The sequence below is a fragment of the Bos taurus genome, chromosome 9, assembly GCF_002263795.3.
Source record: "Bos taurus isolate L1 Dominette 01449 registration number 42190680 breed Hereford chromosome 9, ARS-UCD2.0, whole genome shotgun sequence".
In the NCBI taxonomy this organism is placed as follows: Eukaryota; Metazoa; Chordata; class Mammalia; order Artiodactyla; family Bovidae; genus Bos; species Bos taurus.
In genome coordinates, this window is record NC_037336.1 from 65,853,812 (window position 1) to 65,875,519 (window position 21,708).

The following is a 21,708-nucleotide window of genomic DNA, read 5'->3' on the forward strand; positions in this document are numbered from 1 at the left end:
AAGAATGAAGGGAAGGAACCAAAGCAAAAACAATACCTAGCTGTGGATGTGACTGGTGATAGAAGCAAGGTATGATGCTGTAAAGAGCAATATTGCAAGGAACCTGGAATATCAGGTCCATGAATCAAGGCAAATTGGAAGTGGTCAAACAAGAGATGGCAAGAGTGAATGTCGACATTCTAGGAATCAGTGAACTGAAATGGACTGGAATGGGTGAATTTAACTCATATGACCATTATATCTACTACTGCAGGCAGGAATCCCTCAGAAGAAATGGAGTGGCCATCATGGTCAACAAAAGAGTCCAAAATGCAGTACTTGGATGCAATCTCAAAAACGACAGAATGATCTCTGTTCGTTTCCAAGGCAAACCATTCAATATCACAGTAATCCAAGTCTATGCCCCAACCAGTAATGCTGAAGAAGCTGAAGTTGAACGGTTCCATGAAGACCTACAAGATCTTTTAGAACTAACACCCAAAAAGATGTCCTTTTCATTATAGGGGACTGGAATGCAAAAGTAGGAAGTCAAGAAACACCTGGAGTAACAGGCAAATTTGGCCTTGGAATACGGAATGAAGCAGGGCAAAGACTAATAGAGTTTTGCCAAGAAAATGCACTGCTCATAACAAACATCCTCTTCCAACAACACAAGAGAAGACTCTACACATGGACATCACCAGATGGTCAACACCGAAATCAGATTGATTATATTCTTTGCAGCCAAAGATGGAGAAGCTCTATACAGTCAGCAAAAACAAGACCAGGAGCTGACTGTGGCTCAGACCATGAACTCCTTATTGCCAAATTCAGACTGAAATTGAAGAAAGTAGGGAGAAACCACTAGACCATTCAGGTATGACCTAAATCTAAATCCCTTATGATTATACAGTGGAAGTGAGAAATAGATTTAAGGGCCTAGATCTGATAGATAGAGTGCCTGATGAAATATGGAATGAGGTTCGTGACATTGTACAGGAGACAGGGATCAAGACCATTCCCATAGAAAAGAAAAGCGAAAAAGCAAAATGGCTGTCTGGGGAGGCCTTACAAATAGCTGTGAAAAGAAGAGAAGCGAAAAGCAAAGGAAAAAAGGAAAGATATAAACATCTGAATGCAGAGTTCCAAAGAATAGCAAGAAGAGATAAGAAAGCCTTCCTCAGCGATCAATGCAAAGAAATAGAGGAAAACAACAGAATGGGCAAGGCTAGGCATCTCTTCAAGAAAATCAGAGATACCAAAGGAACATTTCATGCAAAGATGGGCTCAATAAAGGAGAGAAATGGTATGGACCTAACAGAAGCAGAAGATATTAAGAAGAGATGGCAAGAATACACAGAAGAACTGTACAAAAAAGATCTTCACAACCCAGATAATCACGATGGTGTGATCACTAACCTAGAGCCAGACATCCCAGAATGTGAAGTCAAGTGGGCCTTAGAAAGCATCACTACGAACAAAGCTAGTGGAGGTGATGGAATTCGAGTTGAGCTATTCCAAATCCTGAAAGATGATGCTGTGAAAGTGCTGCACTCAATATGCCAGCAAATTTGGAGAACTCAGCAGTGGCCACAGGACTGGAAAACGTCAGTTTTCATTCCAATCCCAAAGAAAGGCAATGCCAAAGAATGCTCAAACTACCACACAATTGCACTCATCTCACATTCTAGTAAGGTAATGCTCAAAATTCTCCAAGCCAGGCTTCAGCAATATGTGAACCGTAACTGCCTGATGTTCAAGCTGGTTTTAGAAAAGGCAGAGGAACCAGAGATCAAATTGCCAACATCCGCTGGATCATAGAAAAAGCAAGAGAGTTCCAGAAAAACATCTATTTCTGCTTTATTGACTATGCCAAAGCCTGTGACCGTGTGGATCACAATAAACTGTGGGAAATTCTGAAAGAGATGGGAATACCAGACCACCTGATCTGCCTCTTGAGAAATTTGTATGCAGATCAGGAAGCAACAGTTAGAACTGGACATGGAACAACAGATTGGTTCCAAATAGGAAAAGGAGTTCGTCATGGCTGTATATTGTCACCCTGCTTATTTAACTTATATGCAGAGTACATCATGAGAAACGCTGGACTGGAAGAAACACAAACTGGAATCAAGATTGCCGGGAGAAATATCAATAACCTCAGATATGCAGATGACACCACCCTTATGGCAGAAAGTGAAGAGGAACTCAAAAGCCCCTTGATGAAAGTGAAAGTGGAGAGTGAAAAAGTTGGCTTAAAGCTCAACATTCAGAAAACGAAGATCATGGCATCCGGTCCCACCACTTCATGGGAAATAGATGGGGAAACAGTGGAAACAGTGTCAGACTTTATTGTTCTGGGCTCCAAAATCACTGCAGATGGTGACTGCAGCCATGAAATTAAAAGACACTTACTCCTTGGAAGGAAAGTTATGACCAACCTAGATAGCATATTCAAAAGCAGAGACATTACTTTGCCAACAAAGGTCCATCTAGTCAAGGCTATGGTTTTTCCTGTGGTCATGTATGGATGTGAGAGTTGGACTGTGAAGAAGGCTGAGTGCTGAAGAATTGATGCTTTTGAACTGTGGTGTTGGAGAAGACTCTTGAGAGTCCCTTGGACTGCAAGGAGTTCCAACCAGTCCATTCTGAAGGAGATCAGTCCTGGGATTTCTTTGGAAGGAATGATGCTAAAGCTGAAACTCCAGTACTTTGGCCACCTCATGCGAAGACTTGACTCATTGGAAAAGACTCTGATGCTGGGAGGGATTGGGGGTAGGAGGAGAAGGGGACGACAGAGGATGAGATGGCTGGATGGCATCACTGACTCGATGGAAGTGAGTCTGTGTGAACTCCTGGTGTTGGTGATGGACAGGGAGGCCTGGCGTGCTGCGATTCATGGGGTCGCAAAGAATCGGACACGACTGAGTGACTGATCTGATCTGATCTGATCTGAATCCCTATTTAATCCCTTATTTAACCCATATATTTCAATACCCACCATGCCTGATTCTACTCCTCCATTGCATGTTTTGATGACTGTCTCAACCTACCTTCTCTTCTCTTTTCTCATGCCAGCTGCACTAGAACCACAATCTCTTGCTTATCTCCTTTCCTGTAAGCTGCATCTGCTTCCTCCAACGTTGTCCTCTCTTTCTCTACCTGCCCATCTCCTAGTCAGCCTTCAGATCTCAGTTTACATGTCATTTCCTCAGTGAAGGCTTTTGTGATACCTAACATAAATTCATTAAATATTGTAGCTATCTTGTTCATATATTTAGGTTCTGGGTTCACCTTCATTTGCATCTGCATTATAGGAGCTGCCAATGGTTTTAGAAAAACAACCAATTTTAAAATGAGAAAATGCTACCCATTATTTATGAAAATTGAGGAAAATCCAATTACCAATTTTGATTTTACATTTTGTGAAAGCTGCCAGAACACTAATGTAAGGTCTAAAGTTTACTGTGATCTCAATTTTTTGTCATATTGACCAGTTATTGACAAGAGTTAGAATCCAGGACTTCTGACTGAAAATACAGAACTCTTTGCTCCATACTTGCCCTGCTATGTGCCATAATCTTAAAAAGTCAAGGTGTTAATTTCTTTAGGATTACAAGGCTCTATACAGCTATTCCTATTTTAAAATGCAAAAATCTTAGGAAGATTATGCCATTTGCAGCAATATGAATGGACCTGGAGATTGTCACATTGAGTGAAGTAGGTCAGACAGAGAAGGAAAAGTATTTATGACATCCCTTATATGCAGAATCTAAAAAAAAATTATACAAATGAATTTATTTACAAAACAGACTCACAGACTTGGTGAATGAGAACTTACAGTTGCCAGGGGGAAAGGATCATGGGGAGGGATAGATAGGGAGTTTGGGCTAAATGTATACACACTGCTATATTTAAAATGGATAACCAACAAGGACCTACTGTATAACACAGGGAACTCTGCTCAATGTTCTGTGGCAGCCTGGATGGGAGAGGAGTTTGGAGAATATATATATATATATACACACACACACACATACACATATAGTTGAGTCCTTTTGCTGTCAATCTGAAACTACCACAATATTATTAATCAGCTATGCTCCAACATAAAATAAAAAGTTAAAAAACACAATTTTAAAAATATTATTAAGGTTACATACAAAAATACATTCACATGGGAAGACAGAAAGGAGAGTGGCAGGATAAGGATATGGGATTAAGATATACAAATTACTATATATAAAATAGGTAAGCAACAAAGATATATTGTACAGTACAAGGAAGTACAGCCTTATTTTGTAATAACTCTAAAGGTGGTATAATCTATAAAATACTGAATCACTATGCTGTATACCTAAAGCTAACATTATCAAATATATTTCAATATTTAACCCACACTTTTGTGTGAATTAATTTGTCACATTATTTTCCCTTAAGTCAGAGGAACTTTCAGCTGATAGGAAGATTTATGGATGGCAGTAAGGCAGTAAGGCAGTAATGGATGGCTAAAAAAAAAGAAAAAAGGCTCTCATAAAATAAGAGTAAGGGATACATTAAGGTAACTTTGCATCCTTATCACTTTTGACCATCTCCATACAAGAAAGCTATGTAAAATCCTAAAAGATGATGCTGTTAAAGTGCTGCACTCAATATGCCAGCAAATTTGGAAAACTCAGCAGTGGCCACAGAACTGGAAGAGGCCAGTTTTCATTTCAATCCCAAAGAGAGGCAATGCCAAAGAATGTTCAAAATACCATACAGTTGCACTCATTTCACATGCTAGCAAGGTAACACTCAAAATCCTTCAAACTAGGCTTCAACAGTGTGTGAACTGAGAACTTCCAGATGTATAAGCTGAATTTAGAAAAGGTGGAGGAACCAGAAATCAAATTGCCAACATCCATTGGATCATATAAAAAAACAACAGAATTCCAAAAAATTATCTATTCTGCTTCATTGACCATGATAAAGTCTTTGTGTGGACCACAATTGGAAAATTCTTAAAGAGATGAGGATACCAGACCACCTTACCTGACTCCTGTGAAACCTATATGTAGATGAGAAGCAACAGTTAGACCTGCTCATGGAACAATGGACTAGTTCAAAATTGGGAAAAGAGTACATCAAGGCTGTATATTGTCACCCTGCTTTTTAAAATTATATGCAGAGTACATAATGCAAAATGCGAAGCTGGATGAATCACAAGCTAGAATCAAGATTGCCAGGAGAAATACCAACAACCTCAGATATACATAGGATACCACTCTAAAGGCAGAAAATGAAGAGGAGCTAAAGAACCTCTTGATGAGGGTGAAAGAGCAAAGTGAAAAAGCTGGCTTAAAACTCAACATTCAAAAAACTAAGATCATGGCATTCAATCCCATCACTTCATGGCACACGGATGGGGAAAAGTGTGAACAGTGACAGATTTTATTTTCTTGGGTTCCAAAATCACTGTGCACAGTGACTGCAGACATGCAATTAAAAGATGTTTGCTCCTTGGAAGGAAAGCTATGACAAACCTAGATAGTATATTAAAAAGCAGAGACATCATTTTGCCAACAAAGGTTCATACAGTCAACACTATGCTTTTTCCAGTAGTCATGTATGGATGTGAGAGTTGGACTATAAAGAAAGCTGAGCACCGAAGAATAGGTGCTTTTGATCTGTGGTGTTGTAGAAGACTCTTGAGGGTCCCTTGGACAGCCAGGAGGCCAAAGCAGTCAATACTAAAGGAAATCAACCCTAAATATTCATTAGAAGGACTGGTGCTGAAGCTCCAATATTTTAGTCACTGATATGAAGAGTTGACTCATTGGAAAAGCCCCTGATGCTGGGAAAGACTGAGGGTAGGAGAAGGGGGCAAGAGAGAATGAGATGGTTGGAAGGCATCACTGACTCCATGACATGAGTTTGGGAAAACTCTGGGAGATATTGAGGGACAGGGAAGCCTGGTGTGCTGCAGTTCACGGGGTCACAGTCAGACACAACTTAGTGACTGAACAACAACAACAACAATAACAATATAAGAAAGCTTATTTCTAACCAACTATGCTGTGTTCTAAAATGTAACTCTTTTTTTTTTTTACTGTGTTTAACTGGCAGTGATAAAAATAAATCAATATTTTAATCTGTCTGTACCTGACAATTACAGCATTTTACATTTGGATCAGTTCAGTTCAGTCACTCAGTCGTGTCCGACTCTTTGTGACCCCATAAATCGCAGCACGCCAGGCCTCCCTGTCCATCACCAACTCCCGGAGTTCACTCAAACTCACGTCCATCGAGTCGGTGATGCCATCCAGCCATCTCATCCTCTGTCGTCCCCTTCTCCCCCTGCCCCCAATCCCTCCCAGCATCAGGGTCTTTTCCAATGAGTCAACTCTTCGCATGAGGTGGCCAAAGTATCAGACTTTCAGCCTCAGCATCAGTTCTTTCAATGAACACCCAGGACTGGTCTCCTTTAGGATGGACTGGTTGGATCTCCTTGCAGTCCAAGGGATTCTCAAGAGTCTTCTCCAACACCACAGTTCAAAAGCATCCATTCTTCAGCACTCACCTTTCTTCACAGTCCAACTCTCACGTCCATACATGATCACTGGAAAAACCATAGCCTTGACTAGACAGACCTTTGTGAACAAAGTTGTCTCTGCTTTTGAATATGCTATCTAGGTTGGTCATAACTTTCCTTCCAAGAAGTAAGCGTCTTTTAATTTCATGGCTGCCATCACCATCTGCAGTGATTTTGGAGCCCCACCAAAATAAAATCTGACACTGTTTGCACTGCTTCCCCATCTATTTCCCATGAAGTGATGGGACCGGATGCCATGATCTTAGTTTTCTGAATGTTGAGCTTTAAGCCAACTTTTTCACTCTCCTCTTTCACGAGAAGCTTTTTAGTTCGTCTTCACTTTCTGCCATAAGGGTGGTGTCATCTGCATATCTGAGGTTACTGATATTTCTCCTGGCAATCTTGATTCCAGCTTGTGCTTCTTCCAGCCCAGTGTTTCTCATGATGTATATTTGGATAGCATTACACAATTTAAAATATTCATTTAAATGCATTATTGAATTTAATTCTTGAAACAAATACATGGCTTGCTTATTTACAGATGAGAATCTAACTCTCAATGGGCTTAATGGATAAGTAGGGACAGAGTTTCATTCTTTAGACTAAAATCTTCCTCTTTCCCAAACCCTACAAACTTGCTCATAAAGCATCATTCTCAGTAGATACTTACATTTCATCACAGCTTGAATTTCATAAACAGGCTTGAGAATCACAGCGCCATAAAAGCCTCTAGGGAATGGATTTGTTGAGTCCCACTTAGCTGAAAAACCTGTAAGTATCACAGTTCGTGTTCTGTTCTTGGGGATCTTCCATTGGATAATTTCCTTTAGGGTATAAATATGTTCATCTTCACACTCATAGAACTCTCCTTCTTGTGACAAAGGCAAAGTAAATGAGTGATTTTGATGATTCCTTAGCACACTACAGTTTACCATTATTTCTCCATTGATCTCTTCCACTGAGTTGAGCATGATTCGCTCACCTTTCTTTATGATGAGATTCTCTAGTTTTATATCCTTCTGATGATAGAAGCAAGGATGATTCGGTCTACTTGGTCTAATATGGTTGGCTTTTGTAATCTCTTCCATAGTGAGGTATGGAGTTGTATCAGCCACAATCTTAAAAAGACCTGCGAACAGAATTCTGTGAATTAAAAAGAGTTCTTAACAATGAAAGTTCTCATAAGTAAATCACAGTGAGAGAGTTATAAAGCAAGTAAAACATAGCATTTAAAAGTAATGTACCTTTTTTGAAAAATTAGAGATAGTTGTTTTAACCCCGAATTCTTCTAGGGTATATCTTAATGTATTATCTGTAGGCTGGATTGTTAGATCCAGACGGGTCTCATAGATGGAAACAAGGGGAAAATATTTTGAAATAGGAAAGACGCACTTCTTGAAAATTAAATCTGCATGAAATACTGGCTCTCTCCTAACTACATGTGTGATCTTAAGCAAGGCACTTAATCTCTCAAGATCACATTTTTAACTTTTAAAATGAAAGGTCTAGATTAGATGAGTATTTCCATATATATTCTCTGGAAACACCAAAATTAAAAGATATTCCAGTAGGAAACTGTTTCATGGTCAAGTTAACAATTGCAAAGCTATTAGCTGGAACTTGACCATGCTGATGACTGTATAACATCATGAATGAACTTAATGACACTAAATTGTACACTTTAAAGTGGTAAATTTGATGATATGCATATTTTACCATAAGAAAAAGTATCTACCTTTTTCCAAGTAATTTGAAATTTCTCAGAAACTTTAGATGCACTATGACTCATAAGAGAGGAATATAACATGAAGAATTTCCCAAATTTCTTTCATCATAAAACTCTTAGAGAAACATTCATTAATAAATTACAAAACAGTATATCATATGTATTAGTTACTCACATAACTCTCATTGGGAAATGCCAGGTTAGGAAGTTGTTCTGGATTGAAATCTCTTGATTATATATCATTCATTCTTTCTGTTACTGCTCTAATTTTTTCCTAGTTTCACTATTTCAAATTTTTTCTTCCAGTACTATTGGGACAGTCAAGTAACACAGATTTTTATGTTTGCAAGTTTAAATTTAATTCTTCTCTTTCAATTATTTTGCATTTATTTCATAGGCACATCTGTTTTGTAACACTACCAGAAATTTAATTATTGAATAAATTTCATTAAATTCCAAAGAAAGTAAGGACAAAGGAAAAATTAGGTAACTGCTTGCTTAACTCCAAAGTAAATTAAGAAAATATTACATAATAGCATCCACTTAGAAGGCAGCATCTAAAGAACCCTAGAAGAATGATATAGCTTAGAAAAGTTATTTTGTCACTTAGTCAAAAATACAGTCCAGTTAAATTTATCTTTATATCCAATTATTATTAACCAGATTAAAATGTTTTTTACATGTATTTTGGGTTAGGGTACAAAGATTTATGTTGCTATTTTACTCAAAGAAAAAAAATACAGGATTTTGATTGTTTTTAAATATAAATGTTCTGAAAAAGTATGTGATGCAATCCTAAGACTGAGGAAGATAGCATGTGCAATCTGTCCTGAAAACTTTTATAGATCAAATAGTGTTCATCCTCTGCATGGTGTGCTTGAAGACAGTAAGGGAAAAAACATTTACTTTGAAGGAGCTTCTTATTTTGTTATGTCTTGTATCAGGGAAAATCCAATAAAACAGTACTCTTGAATTCCCGGCAGTAACTGAATGTGTGTGTGTGTGTGCATCCGTGTGCAAGTGTATGCGCATGTTTAGTCTTATTTGTCTCCATGGGAAGATTTATTTCTAAGCGTCCACAGGCATTATAAGGGTATAAAAAATTTAGCAGTTTTTCTGAAATAAGTTTAAATAATAGCTACCTAGAATCTCATAAGCGTAGAGAAATATAGTTTTATTTCTATCCTAGCTGTATTGATGACATAAGTCACAGAAGAATTAATTCAGCATCTTCTTTCCTGGGGAATTGGGTTCACCTAAGGTAATAACAGACCCAAAATGTTATGAAGTAGAAAAGCCTGAAACCCTAGGGCCACTATTATTTCAAGTTAATCACACATTTCAGAGCTGTCTTGTTGGATGTCTCTATTGCAAGAAAAATCTATCTAAGAAATTTGTGTGTTTTTCCTTAGAAGATGATTAAGGACACAGTTTAGCATACTAAATGGCAGAGTATATTAAAATATTTTATTAACTTGTTTCTTTATATATTATTGGAGCCAGTCCAAGAGTCTCTCCTTATAAACATCCATTCAATATCATATATACTAGTTTCAAGTATATAGAAATATATATCTATACACATACATATGAAAGTGAAAGTGAAAGTCACTCAGTTGTGCCGACTGTTTGCCACCCCATGGACTGACTATACAGGCCATGAAATTCTCCAGGCCAGAATACTGGAGTGGGTAGCCTTTCTCTTCTCCAGGGCATCGTCCCAACCCAGGGATTGAAACCAGGTCTCCCACATTGTAGGCAGATTCTTTACCAGCTGAGCCACAAAGGAAGCCCAAGAATACTGGAGTGGGTAGCCTATCCCTTCTCCAGTGGATCTTCCCAGCCCAGGAATTGAACCGGGGTCCTCCTGCATTGCAGGCAGATTCTTTACCAACTGAGTCATGAGGGAAGCCCTGCATATACATATATATATGAATTATATAATACTGGAACTATAATTTCATAATAAACTAAAGCAATATAGTTTTATAGTGGAGAAAATATAATCTATTATTTTTTCAAAACAAAACAAAACATATTTCAGGAGCTGGGTGATAATTACAGTGATAATAAAATAAGACAATATATAATCTTAACACTTTAACTTAAAAAGCAGAAAGAAAATAGATTTCTATTCCAAATTTGATTGTCACCTATTAAAATGGATGGGCTTCCCAGGTGGCACTACTGGTAAAGAACTCACTTGCCAGTGCAGGAGACACAAGAGACATGAGTTCAATTCCCGGGTTGGAAAGATCCTTTGGAGGAGGGGAAGGCAATCCACTCCAGTGTTCTTGCCTGGAGAATTCCCATGGATAGAGGAGCCTGGTAGGCTACAGTCCATAGGGTTGCAAAGAGTTGTACACTACTGAATCAATTTAGCACACATGCAAAAAGGATACTACTCTTATTTTACTTAGGAGAAATCACTAATATGGAGTGTGTCTCTTGAGAAACAAAAATTATAAGGAAATGTAATCAGCTGGTCTGTTGAAAATTAGTCAGTAAGTAAATTTAGTCTTTGAGATCTTAATCCTGAATCTTAGGCTTTTGGGAAGTTTATATTTTTATCTAATTCTTAATGATCTGCAATCATTATTATTAATGGTAACAACTGAAATTTGCTTAAAAAGTAACAAATTTGAACAATTTTTTTCATATGCATCATTTATAATCTTTTAAGAACAGTAAAATAAATACTACCAAGGAATATAAAAAGTCATGATTTTCTCAGTCATGGCTATAGAATCTCAACTCAGACCTTTGAAATCCAAATGTCATAATCTTACCTACACACCAGGCTACCTCCCTTTTGCACAAATGACTTACAAGGACACTGTCTATGAAAACATATTTATTCCAGTTCACAAAAAAATGTGTATGATCTTACAAGTAGGCCCTTGCTTTCCACTGATCAGCCTTTCTAGACCCTCCAATATGAAAAGAGCTAAAATAAATTCCTGGTTCACTGTGCAGAATTTACACTCATCAGACTTTTTCCTACTTTTTCCTTTACCTCATCAATTCTCATACAAATAGGGAGAAATTTTTTAAAACACAAAATTTCCAACTGTATACTACAATACTATTTATATTCGAATTGTATATTCACATAAGATCACTGTGAAGAGTTCACAATCTTTTTTCCTCATCTAATCTCTAGCTCAGATAAGCTGATGACACCACCCTTATGGCAGAAAGTGAAGAACTAAGGAGCCTCTTGATGAAAGTGAAGGAGGAGAGTGAAAAAGTTGGCTTGGAGCTCAACATTCAGAAAGCCAGAATCATGGCATCTGATCCCATCACTTCATAGCAAATAGATGGGCAAACAGTGGAAACAGTGACAGAGTTTATTTTGGGGCGCTCCAAAAGCACTGCAGATGGTGACTGCAGCCATGAAATTACAAGACGCTTGCTCCTTGAAGAAAGGCTATGACCAAACTAGACATCATATTAAGAAGCAGAGACATTACTTTGCCAGCAAAGGTCTATCTAGTCAAAGGTATGGTTTTTCCAGTAATCATGTACAGATGTGAGAGTTGGGACTATAAAGAAAGCTGAGCGCTGAAGAACTGATGCTTTTGAACTGTGGTGTTAGAGAAGACTCCTGAAAGTCCCTTGGACAGCAAGGAGATCCAACCAGTCCATCCTAAAGGAAATCAGTCCTGAATATTCATTGGTAAGACTAATGTTGAAGCTGAAACTCCAATACTTTGGCCACCTGATGTGAAGACCTGACTCATTTGAAAAGACCCTGATACTGGGAAAGATTGAAGGCAGGAGGAGAAGGGGTAACAGAGGATGAGATGGTTGGATGGCATCACCAACTCAATGGACATGAGCTTGAGTAAACTCCAGGAATTGGTGATGGACAGGGAAGCCTGGCGTGCTGCAGTCCATGGGGTTGCAAAGAGTCAGACACGACTGAGGGACTGAACTGAAATGAACTGAACTGAATCTCTAGCTTGCTTTCACAGTTCCAACCAAACATATCCCTCCAACTCTGAGAAAAGGAATCCTAGAGTGAACTTTATGAACTAATTCTCATTTTCCTCTCATACCTTCAAAATTAGGATATTAATATATTAGCAGCTTAGAATATGCTGGAAATTTCCCTCATGATAGAATTCAATTTTCTGAATAATAATATGAAGTAGCTAGAAATAAAAAACAAACACTTCACAAATCAGCACAGGAAAGTCTAAAGAGATACCATAAATTCTCTATCATCTCACAGCACGTAAAATACACAGTAGGATTCTGTGTCTCTAAAGCTCAAGGGCTTAATCACAAGGTTACACATTTAAACCTTTCACTATTATTTGGAGCCATAAATTGTTTGTCTAGCTTTTCACTCTCCTTTTGGGTGCAGAAATTCTTAGAACTTCTTAAAACAAGCAAGATGAGAAAGTGAACTTACTGATATTTAAGACATTGATTGGCACTAGTTTCATCTCTTCATATATCAGGTGGCCACATGCCTGTAGGTGTAGGCATGTGGGAGTCCAGGGAACTGAACAAGCTGATGGGGCTGACAACACTGCCTATCAGATCATGTACTCTGAGTGTGCAGCAGATCACCTGGCCATATGTTAAGTGGGTTTGCAGAATATACTATCACCGTTTTTAAATAAAATAAATCTCACCAAATGGATAAACGACTTCACACACTTCTTGCAAAAAAAATTGTGTATTGAAAATAAAATAAAAATAAATATAAATATAATAATATTTAAAATATTAAAATAAATAAAAATAAATATAAAAATAAAATAAAAACTAATACAACACAAACAAGGAGAAAAAAATGATGAAGCTGACATTTCTACTCTCACTCAAGTTTTTCTTTAGCCATATTATGAAATAAAACGACACTCTAGTCTAATAAAATATGAAAGGTGGCTGAAATTTCTTTAACACTTTAAAGTTGTCAAAATGTAGATTTATATCCATTATCATCATAGAGAAATTAGTCTTTGAGATATAGGTTGCTGCTGCTGCTGCTGCTAAGTCGCTTCAGTCGTGCCCGACTCTGTGCAACCCCATAGACGGCAGCCCACCAGGCTCCCCCGTCCCTGGGATTCTCCAGGCAAGAACACTGGAGTGGGTTGCCATTTCCTTCTTCAATGCATGAAAGTGAAAAGTGAAAGCGAAGTCACTCAGTCGTGTCTAACTCTGTGCGATCCCATGGACTGCAGCCCACCAGGCTCCTCCATCCATGGGATTTTCCAGGCAAGAGTACTGGAGTGGGGTGCCATTGCCTTCTCCAGAGATATAGGTTAACAATACATAAAATATATATGCAAGCACATAATTTTAAATAAATACATATATATTTGAGATACTGCTCAAAACTTTCCAATGGACTGATCTATGTGAAGAAGAACATTTAGAGACAAATCAAAAGTGTTTGTTGTACAAAGATATGATGTACTTTTTGTCTTGTGTCTTGTCTCTCTGCCAGTACAGTCTCTTTGCCAGTAAAGCAAACTGTATTTCACTTATTTTTGTGAGGGTATATGCCTCTGCCTCTTAAAATGGCACTTTGTCCTGCAATCAAATTCTTTTTTATTTTTTTATTTTATTTTATTTTTAAACTTTACATAATTGTATTAGTTTTGTCAAATATCAAAATGAATCCGCCACAGGTATACATGTGTTCCCCATCCTGAACCCTCCTCCCTCCTCCCTCCCCATACCATCCCTCTGGGTCGTCCCAGTGCACTAGCCCCAAGCATCCAGTATCGTGCATCGAACCTGGACTGGCAACTCGTTTCTTACATGATATTTTACATGTTTCAATGCCATTCTCCCAAATCTTCCCACCCTCTCCCTCTCCCACAGAGTCCATAAGACTGTTCTATACATCAGTGTCTCTTTTGCTGTCTCGTACACTGGGTTATTGTTACCATCTTTCTAAATTCCATATATATGCATTGGTATACTGTATTGGTGTTTTTCCTTCTGGCTTACTTCACTCTGTATAATAGGCTCCAGTTTCATCCACCTCATTAGAACTTATCAAATTCTTAAGGATCCCTGTTATTTTATACTTGCTTATGTAAGTTTTTTATTCTGCATTTTCCTATTATTTTGTTATATTCCCAAGGTAATTCTTAAGTCAGGATATCCTACAAAAACTATCTTCTTCAATACTACCCCAAATTTGGTATTTTGACTAGAAATTTTAGTTCAATTATCTCTACTTAATTTCAGATTTAATGAGATGCATGAAATACCCTATCAAAGCAAAAAACCCCACAAAATTCTTGGGCAAAGTAATGAAATGTAATAATATTAACATCCAAGCTGTAAAAAACTTTTTCAGATTTCTCAATTATAGGATTATTGAAAATCATCAACTGATAAGTGATTCTAACAATCTTGACAGAAGTCTCTAAGAGTAGCAAAAAAGGAACGCATGGAAAGTCAAAGTTCGTAAGAAAATTTTGCATAGGAATTTAATGGGGTATTTAGGGGGGGAGAAGACATATCTAGATGGTGACCAAGTCTGTTAAATGTTAAATGCTAAGTGAGGATGTAGATTCCTATGTTTGAATGTCTTTACATGTATAATGAAATCAGAATTATCTATAATAGCTATTAATGGTTTTTAATAGTTCTTTTACTTGGGGGTAAAAAATAATAAATCATAAAATCTTTTGATTCATTTTTACTTTAATGGTTCAAACACCACATGAAAAACACTCTTATTTTCCCACTAAGTCCTTAAAAGGTTTGACTATGCATATCTAACACATTTGAGATATTTAGCAAATAACTCATGTAAATAATGCTAGATTCTAAAATCAAATGATATAATTTTATGTCTATACCTAAAACTCTGTTATAATCATGGCTTTATTAATAAAAGTACCATATATCCTTGTTCATGTTAAAACTTTGTCTCTACTAAACAGCGAGAATGAGTAATAGACCTAGGATGAAGTGAGAAGATGTGAGAAATTTTTCTTTTCATGAATTTTGACAAGAGCACAGTTCTCTGGACTCTTGCAGTTCTGCAGAGCACTGCCCCTTTTATTATAAGAATACACACACAAAGAGGCTTCAGGACTGGAAAGAACCCCCATAGACAATTAGTCCCCTCAAATCTTTCATAAGGCTTTATTAGGAGGATAATCGAAATATTACAGATTTACTATTTCTGGCCCTTGGTGATTTCAGGCACTAGCATTTTCAGGGCCAGCAACATACTACTATTCCAACAGTAAAGTAAAGTAGTCAGAGTAAGAATTTTTGATTCAAACAGTTTAATTTTGACCTCAGTCCTTCCCCCACTGTGTAAAGTTGAGAACTTAGATTCTCAAGTTATAATTTCCTTTTCTGTAAAATGGAGAATATTGTATCATCCTCCTCATAAAGTCATTCTGATGATTAAATGAGTCAATACATGTAACACACTTAGATAGCACTTAATACATAGCAAGCACCAAAAAAGGAAAAAAACAAAAAAATAATAGCTATTCTTTCACCTCATTTTCTTTCACTCTGGAGTTCTAAGCCATTGTAGGATGGTTATAACATCAGAGAGACTAACACTTATAGGGCAGAAGACTACACACTAGGTATTTCAGTTTGGGTCAAATTAGATGAGACAAAATATGCAGAATCCACAATTCAGTAGTAAGTGACACAGGCCGAGTAAAACTAATTCCCAGCAACCATTGTAGATTATGCCAGAGTGTTTATTTATGGAAAAGCGCCTCAGGTGACTTCTTTAGCTGGACTGCCTTTGGGGAAATATTTCCAGGTGGCTTTGAGGAGTCTGTCTGACTCCGTGCTTCGATAAATTTGCTTAGAATTTAACCATCATAATATTATGCTCATAATAAGCTGATTATAGGGAGATGTAAGCACATTTTAAATGCAGATATTGCGCTGGTTGTAGCTATTCACAAGGTATACATTATACACAGTTGCTGAAGTTCCCTTGAAGAAAAGAAGCAGCAAAATGCCAAGGCATTTTTGAAAATGTGTTTTATTCATGGCTCTGAAGGGTAGTTGAAGCCAATTGAGGGAGGAGTATACCCTCCCTCTATTTTAATGATCTTAATTTTGCTAATGGAAAGAGTTTGGGAGCCATGTGGTGCTGATTGTGTTGTTCAGTATTGATGCTGCTTGCAAATTAAATGTACCTAAGTAGCCACCTGTTTATGCTTATGATTATGTAAAGCCCCATATGTTTCCCTCTCTACACATGGGAGGTAAATATTGAAAAAATTATTCTGGTGTGAAGGGTGAAAACAGCAGCAATTCTTCTATAACTGTCAACATATGCTGTGGTGTTTCCTTTAATGTTGTGCTTTTTCTGACATATTTGCTGATTTTTACCATGCAGTGTTCAAAAAAATCTGTTATCCATGGTTATACAAAACAATTAAAAATCAGTTTACATTAAATTCAAATTAGGAAGAGATATAGTTTTCCAATGTAACCATAAGTTCTAAATGGATTTCAGAGCTTATGATTTAAATAGATTTTGATTTGCACAATAAAGAAAACCAAACATTTTTTTCTAAATTCACCAGCATGTATAAAGGAATATTTTCTTCCTAAGCACATCCTCTTGATCCCATATTAGTAGGCAACCAAAATAACTCAAATAACATAAATTTGAAAATCCCACCTGAAATTGGCAATGGCTCTTCAGTTGGGAATACCACCATAATTCCCACTGGATTGGCTCTGAAAATTTTTCCTGAACCTCATACAAAAGATCTGACCTGGTACTTGGTCAGCAAGAGCTCATGAGCAGTTTTTGAGATGAGCCTCGTTAGAGCGCTGGGAGATCTGGCAAGGTTTAACACCTTTGAAACTAGTTCAGACTATTCAGATTTTGGCCCTGAAAATAATTTGCAAAAGAGATCAGAGAGACTGGATTTGCTGTTGATGATCACTTTAGACACTGCAGATAAACAAACTGGAGCTCCATATGTTTTATATCTGACTGAGAGGGATTTAAATGTCGATTGTCTAGCAGCCTAGACATGACCGTCTCTAACTTCCCAATAAAGTAATGCAAAAAGGCACAGAGTATGTTAGAAAAAAGATGAAAATTAACCTCATCATCAAAAACTAAGTGTAACAGACCAACTCCCCTACTTCAAAAAAAGCAGTCAAATTGGGCCTCTTATTAGTTTTTGCGGCTGCTGCTGCTGCTAAGTCGCTTCAGCCGTATTCGACTCTTGGTGACCCCATGGACTGTAGCCTACCAGGCTCCTCCATCCATGGGATTTTCCAGGCAAGAGTACTGGAGTGGGGTGCCATTGCCTTCTTCGCTTATTAGTTTCTCAGTCAGTTCAGTTCAGTCGCTCAGTTGTATCCGACTCTTTGCGACCCCATGAATCGCAGTACACCAGGCCTCCCTGTCCATCATCAACTCCCAGAGTTCACACAAACTCATGTCCATCGAGTCAGTGATGCCATCCAGCCATCTCATTCTCTGTCATCCCCTTCTCCTCCTGCCCCCAATCCCTCCCAGCATCAGAGTCTTTTCCAATGAGTCAACTCTTCGCATGAGGTGGCCAAAGTACTGGAGTTTCAGCTTTAGCATCATTCCTTCCAAAGAACACCCAGGACTGATCTCCTTTAGAATGGACTGGTTGGATCTTCTTGCAGTCCAAGGGCCTCTCAAGAGTCTTCTCCAACACCACAGTTCAAAAGCATCAATTCTTTGGTGCAGTGGAATGTAATTGGCAGAAGTTTTATTGAATGTGATTTGGCAATATGCATCAAAACTTTAAAAACATTTTTACTTTTGAAGTCATAATTTTATGTATATGAAATCATAATAATCACAAGTGCAGACAAAACTTTAGCTAGAAGACTGTTCTAATGAAATTGCATAAATGATCATGTTTGGAATGGATTTATTATGGTATAGCCACATGATGGACCATTATATAGAAAATAAAAATCATGTTTTGAAGAATATTTAATGACATTGGCAAGTCCTCACAAATATGTTTATTTTTCATATGAAAACATGTGTCTATATGTGTGTAGGTGTACAATGCACTTGTAAACAATGGAAGGGAATGCACTACATATTAATGCTAAATAGCTCTAGTGATGAGACTATAGCTCCCTGAATTTTCTTCCATTTTCTACATTTACTTCTTTGCATTTTCTTCCATTTTCTAAGTTTCTACAAGATATATGTGGCATCTGCAAAGTTAGAAGAAATCAGTATATTTTATAACTTTAAAAAGTTGTATTCCTTATGGTTGGATGGCATCACCAATACAATGGACATGGGTTTGGGTGGACTCCGGGAGTTAGTGATGGACAGGGAGGCCTGGCATGCTGTGGTTCATGGGGTCGCACAGATTCGGATACGACTGAGCGGCTGAACTGAACTGAATTGATTTCTTATGTTCCTACAAATACTCTCATGAAATTTATAGCAGCTTTAGTTATAGTTGTCAAAACTTAAAAGCAACTAAGATGTCCTTCAGTAAGTGAATGGATATATAAACTATGGTACAACCAGACAATGTAATATTATTCAGTGCTAAAGAGAAATGAGCTATAAAGACACAAAAAGACATAGAGGAACCTCAAATGTATATTACTAAGTGAAAGTAACCAATCTGAAAAGACTACATAGTCCACTATTTCAACTGTATGATATTTTGGAAAAGGCAAAACTATGAATACAGTGTAGTGGTGAAGAATCTGCCTGCCAATGCAGGAGACACAAGAGATGTGAGTTCAATCTCTGGATCCTGAAGACCTCTTGGAGTAGGAAATGGCAACCCACTCCAGTATTCTTGCCTGGGAAATCCCATGGAGAGAAGAGCCTGGTAGGTCACAGTCTAGGAGGTCACAAAGAGTCGGACACAACTGAGTAGACACACACACACACACACACACACACACACACTGTTCTCTTTTTTGACTTTCATTTGGGCTGCCCAGGTTGTGCAGTGATAAAGAATCCACCTGCCAATGCAGGAGATGCAAAAGATGTGAATTCAATCCCTGGGTTGGGAAGATTGTCTGGAGTAGGAAATGGCAGTCCACCCCAGTATTCTTGCCTAGAAAACTCCATGGATAGATGATCCTGATGGGCCATAGTCCATGGGGTTGCAAAGAGTAGGACATGACTGAGAGACTGAGCGCATAGCACACATGGAAACAGTGAAAAAAAAAAAACAATGGTTGCCAGAGGTTTGGGGGAAGAGATGAAGAGACCAGACACAGAGGATCGTTAGGGCAGTGAAAATACTCTAATATGATTACATAATGGTGAATACATATCATTTTTTTAAGCCCTTAGGACACACAGCACCAAGAGTAAAGCACAATGTAAACCATGAACCTCAATGACTGTGATGTGTCAAGTATGATGTGCCAATTGTAACCAGTGTACCACTCTGGGAGGAGATCGAGGAGGCTAGGTCTATGCAGAGGCAGGGTGTGTGTGGGACATCTCTGTACTTCATGTCAAGTGTGTTATGAAAACCTAAAATTGCTCTAAAAAATAAAATATTAAAAATCTTTTCTTCAATGACATAAACTCTAAATCTCTGATATATAACTAAATATAAGTACAGCAATGTTCTTTAGCAACATCTACTTCAAGAAATGAAGCCCTGAGTAGACAATTTGGGTGGACAGTCCAGTCTGGTTCCTCTCATAAGAGTCCATGTTGGTACTGCTGAGGCAACACCATAAGGAGCTTTGAAGGAATTGTTCATGAAAAAGAAGGAGATGGTAAGAGCAAAAAGTGATGACATAGATTTTTTGAAGAAGTGCTTACAATATTAATATTATGAGAACTTATAGAATAGTGCCAGTTGTAAAAGAGTCTATTTTAAGATCATCTTTCTGACAGAATTCCAGTCTAATTCTAAGAGGTACACAGCTGGGCAAAGAGAACATTTTGAGCTAGAACTGCTGGTCTATTTGTCTTTCAGATAATATATACTTTAGTTATTCAAAGACCAAAGATGAGGAAAAGAAATCTGATCACGTACTACAGAGAAGAAAACACAGGAAAAAAAATGGAGCTAAAAATTATTGTAAAAGTCTTAATTTTTGAGCATTTAGATGACTTCACATTTTCTTGTGTGGTATAAGATGACCAATCTAGGAAAATATTTCATGTAAGAGACAGAGATGAATCTATTTTGCTTAAGTGAGCACAGAGGGGAAGAAATGTCTTAAGAGAAGTTGACCCACAAAACCTGGAAGAATGGCCCATGATTCCTGAAATAGAAAATAGTCCAGAAATCGGGGAGCCCTAAGTATGGCTTTTCTGAATCACGTGTCATCATAACATCCAGATGGAAAAATAACAGCAAATTCTGGTGTATAGATTGCTTCTTTTAATGTAAGTCATTTAAAAAATGAAGACAAGCTGTTATTCGTGTATTATAAAGCTATTAAGTATATTTTAAATATTTTCACACAATTTTCCTATCAGGTCCCTTTATAAACTGATATTATAGTAAAAAATTATAGCTACAATCATAAAATGGCTAAACATAAAAGATTTAGTCATTCTAATGGTACATGAAACATAATAAATCACCACTGAATGTAGTGTTACATTTTCTATCAATTAAGTATATATTTTCCCAAATAAAACAATGAGAAATTCATTTTGAAAAATGTCAATGTATTAGGTGTTTTAGTACCCATGCATAAAGGAGCAAGTTTCATAAATTTTAATCATTTAACCTTAATCAATTTCATGAAGAAATACTGTTATTACTCATCCAATTTTGTCACTGATTATTACTACTTTCCTATAATTTTCACATTTATAATTAAAATGATTTTAGAAAGAGTTTTACTGTTAAGTAATATAGATATGTTAAAGGATAATTCTCCATAGCATTTCACATGCCTCAGAAACTGGAGGTAAAAGATTTGTTTCCTGACCAGTATGGAAATAGTAGAGAGTATCTCCCTCCTGAGAGACATTCTAGGATCCTAAAGTCTCCCTCCTCTTTCCCAAGATATTTTCTTACATTCCAGGTAATAAAGGCAGCATTTTCTTCAAGGGCAAAGAATGGCAGGTTGGGAAGCACTCATTACACTTTGGAGATTTCCTGAACTCAATATTTCTCCACTGTGGATTAGACATCCACCTGGCTCAGTCCCATCTTACCTGTGGGAGATGGGACTCAAGGGGAACCACTAAAGCATGATGCTCACGCTGTCAGCTGTGCCATGAGAAATTAACTGCTGCATTCATATGGGCTTATTGTTTCATGACTGATCTAATTTATGAAGCATGGCAAGTCAGCTTGGCAGCTACAAGGCTACTTAAAGATGGCTTGACCTCTTGACAAATGAAATCCATTTATCCACTTATCTGGTAGCAATTAATTTATGTAGGAAGCACTGTCTAAAGTCTGTCTTTAAAGCATGACTCCAGTCCATTAAACATATGAAA

At 37.4% G+C, this 21,708-nt stretch overlaps 1 protein-coding gene across 1 annotated transcript in view; it reads right to left on the reverse strand.

The window, feature by feature from the left end:
* THEMIS (thymocyte selection associated) overlaps positions 1-21,708 on the reverse strand; it is a 199,436-nt gene that overhangs the window by 129,321 nt on the left and 48,407 nt on the right. Inside the window, 1 exon segment of the mRNA NM_001098116.1 lies at positions 7,224-7,682. Coding sequence (NP_001091585.1) covers positions 7,224-7,682 — 459 coding nt within the window.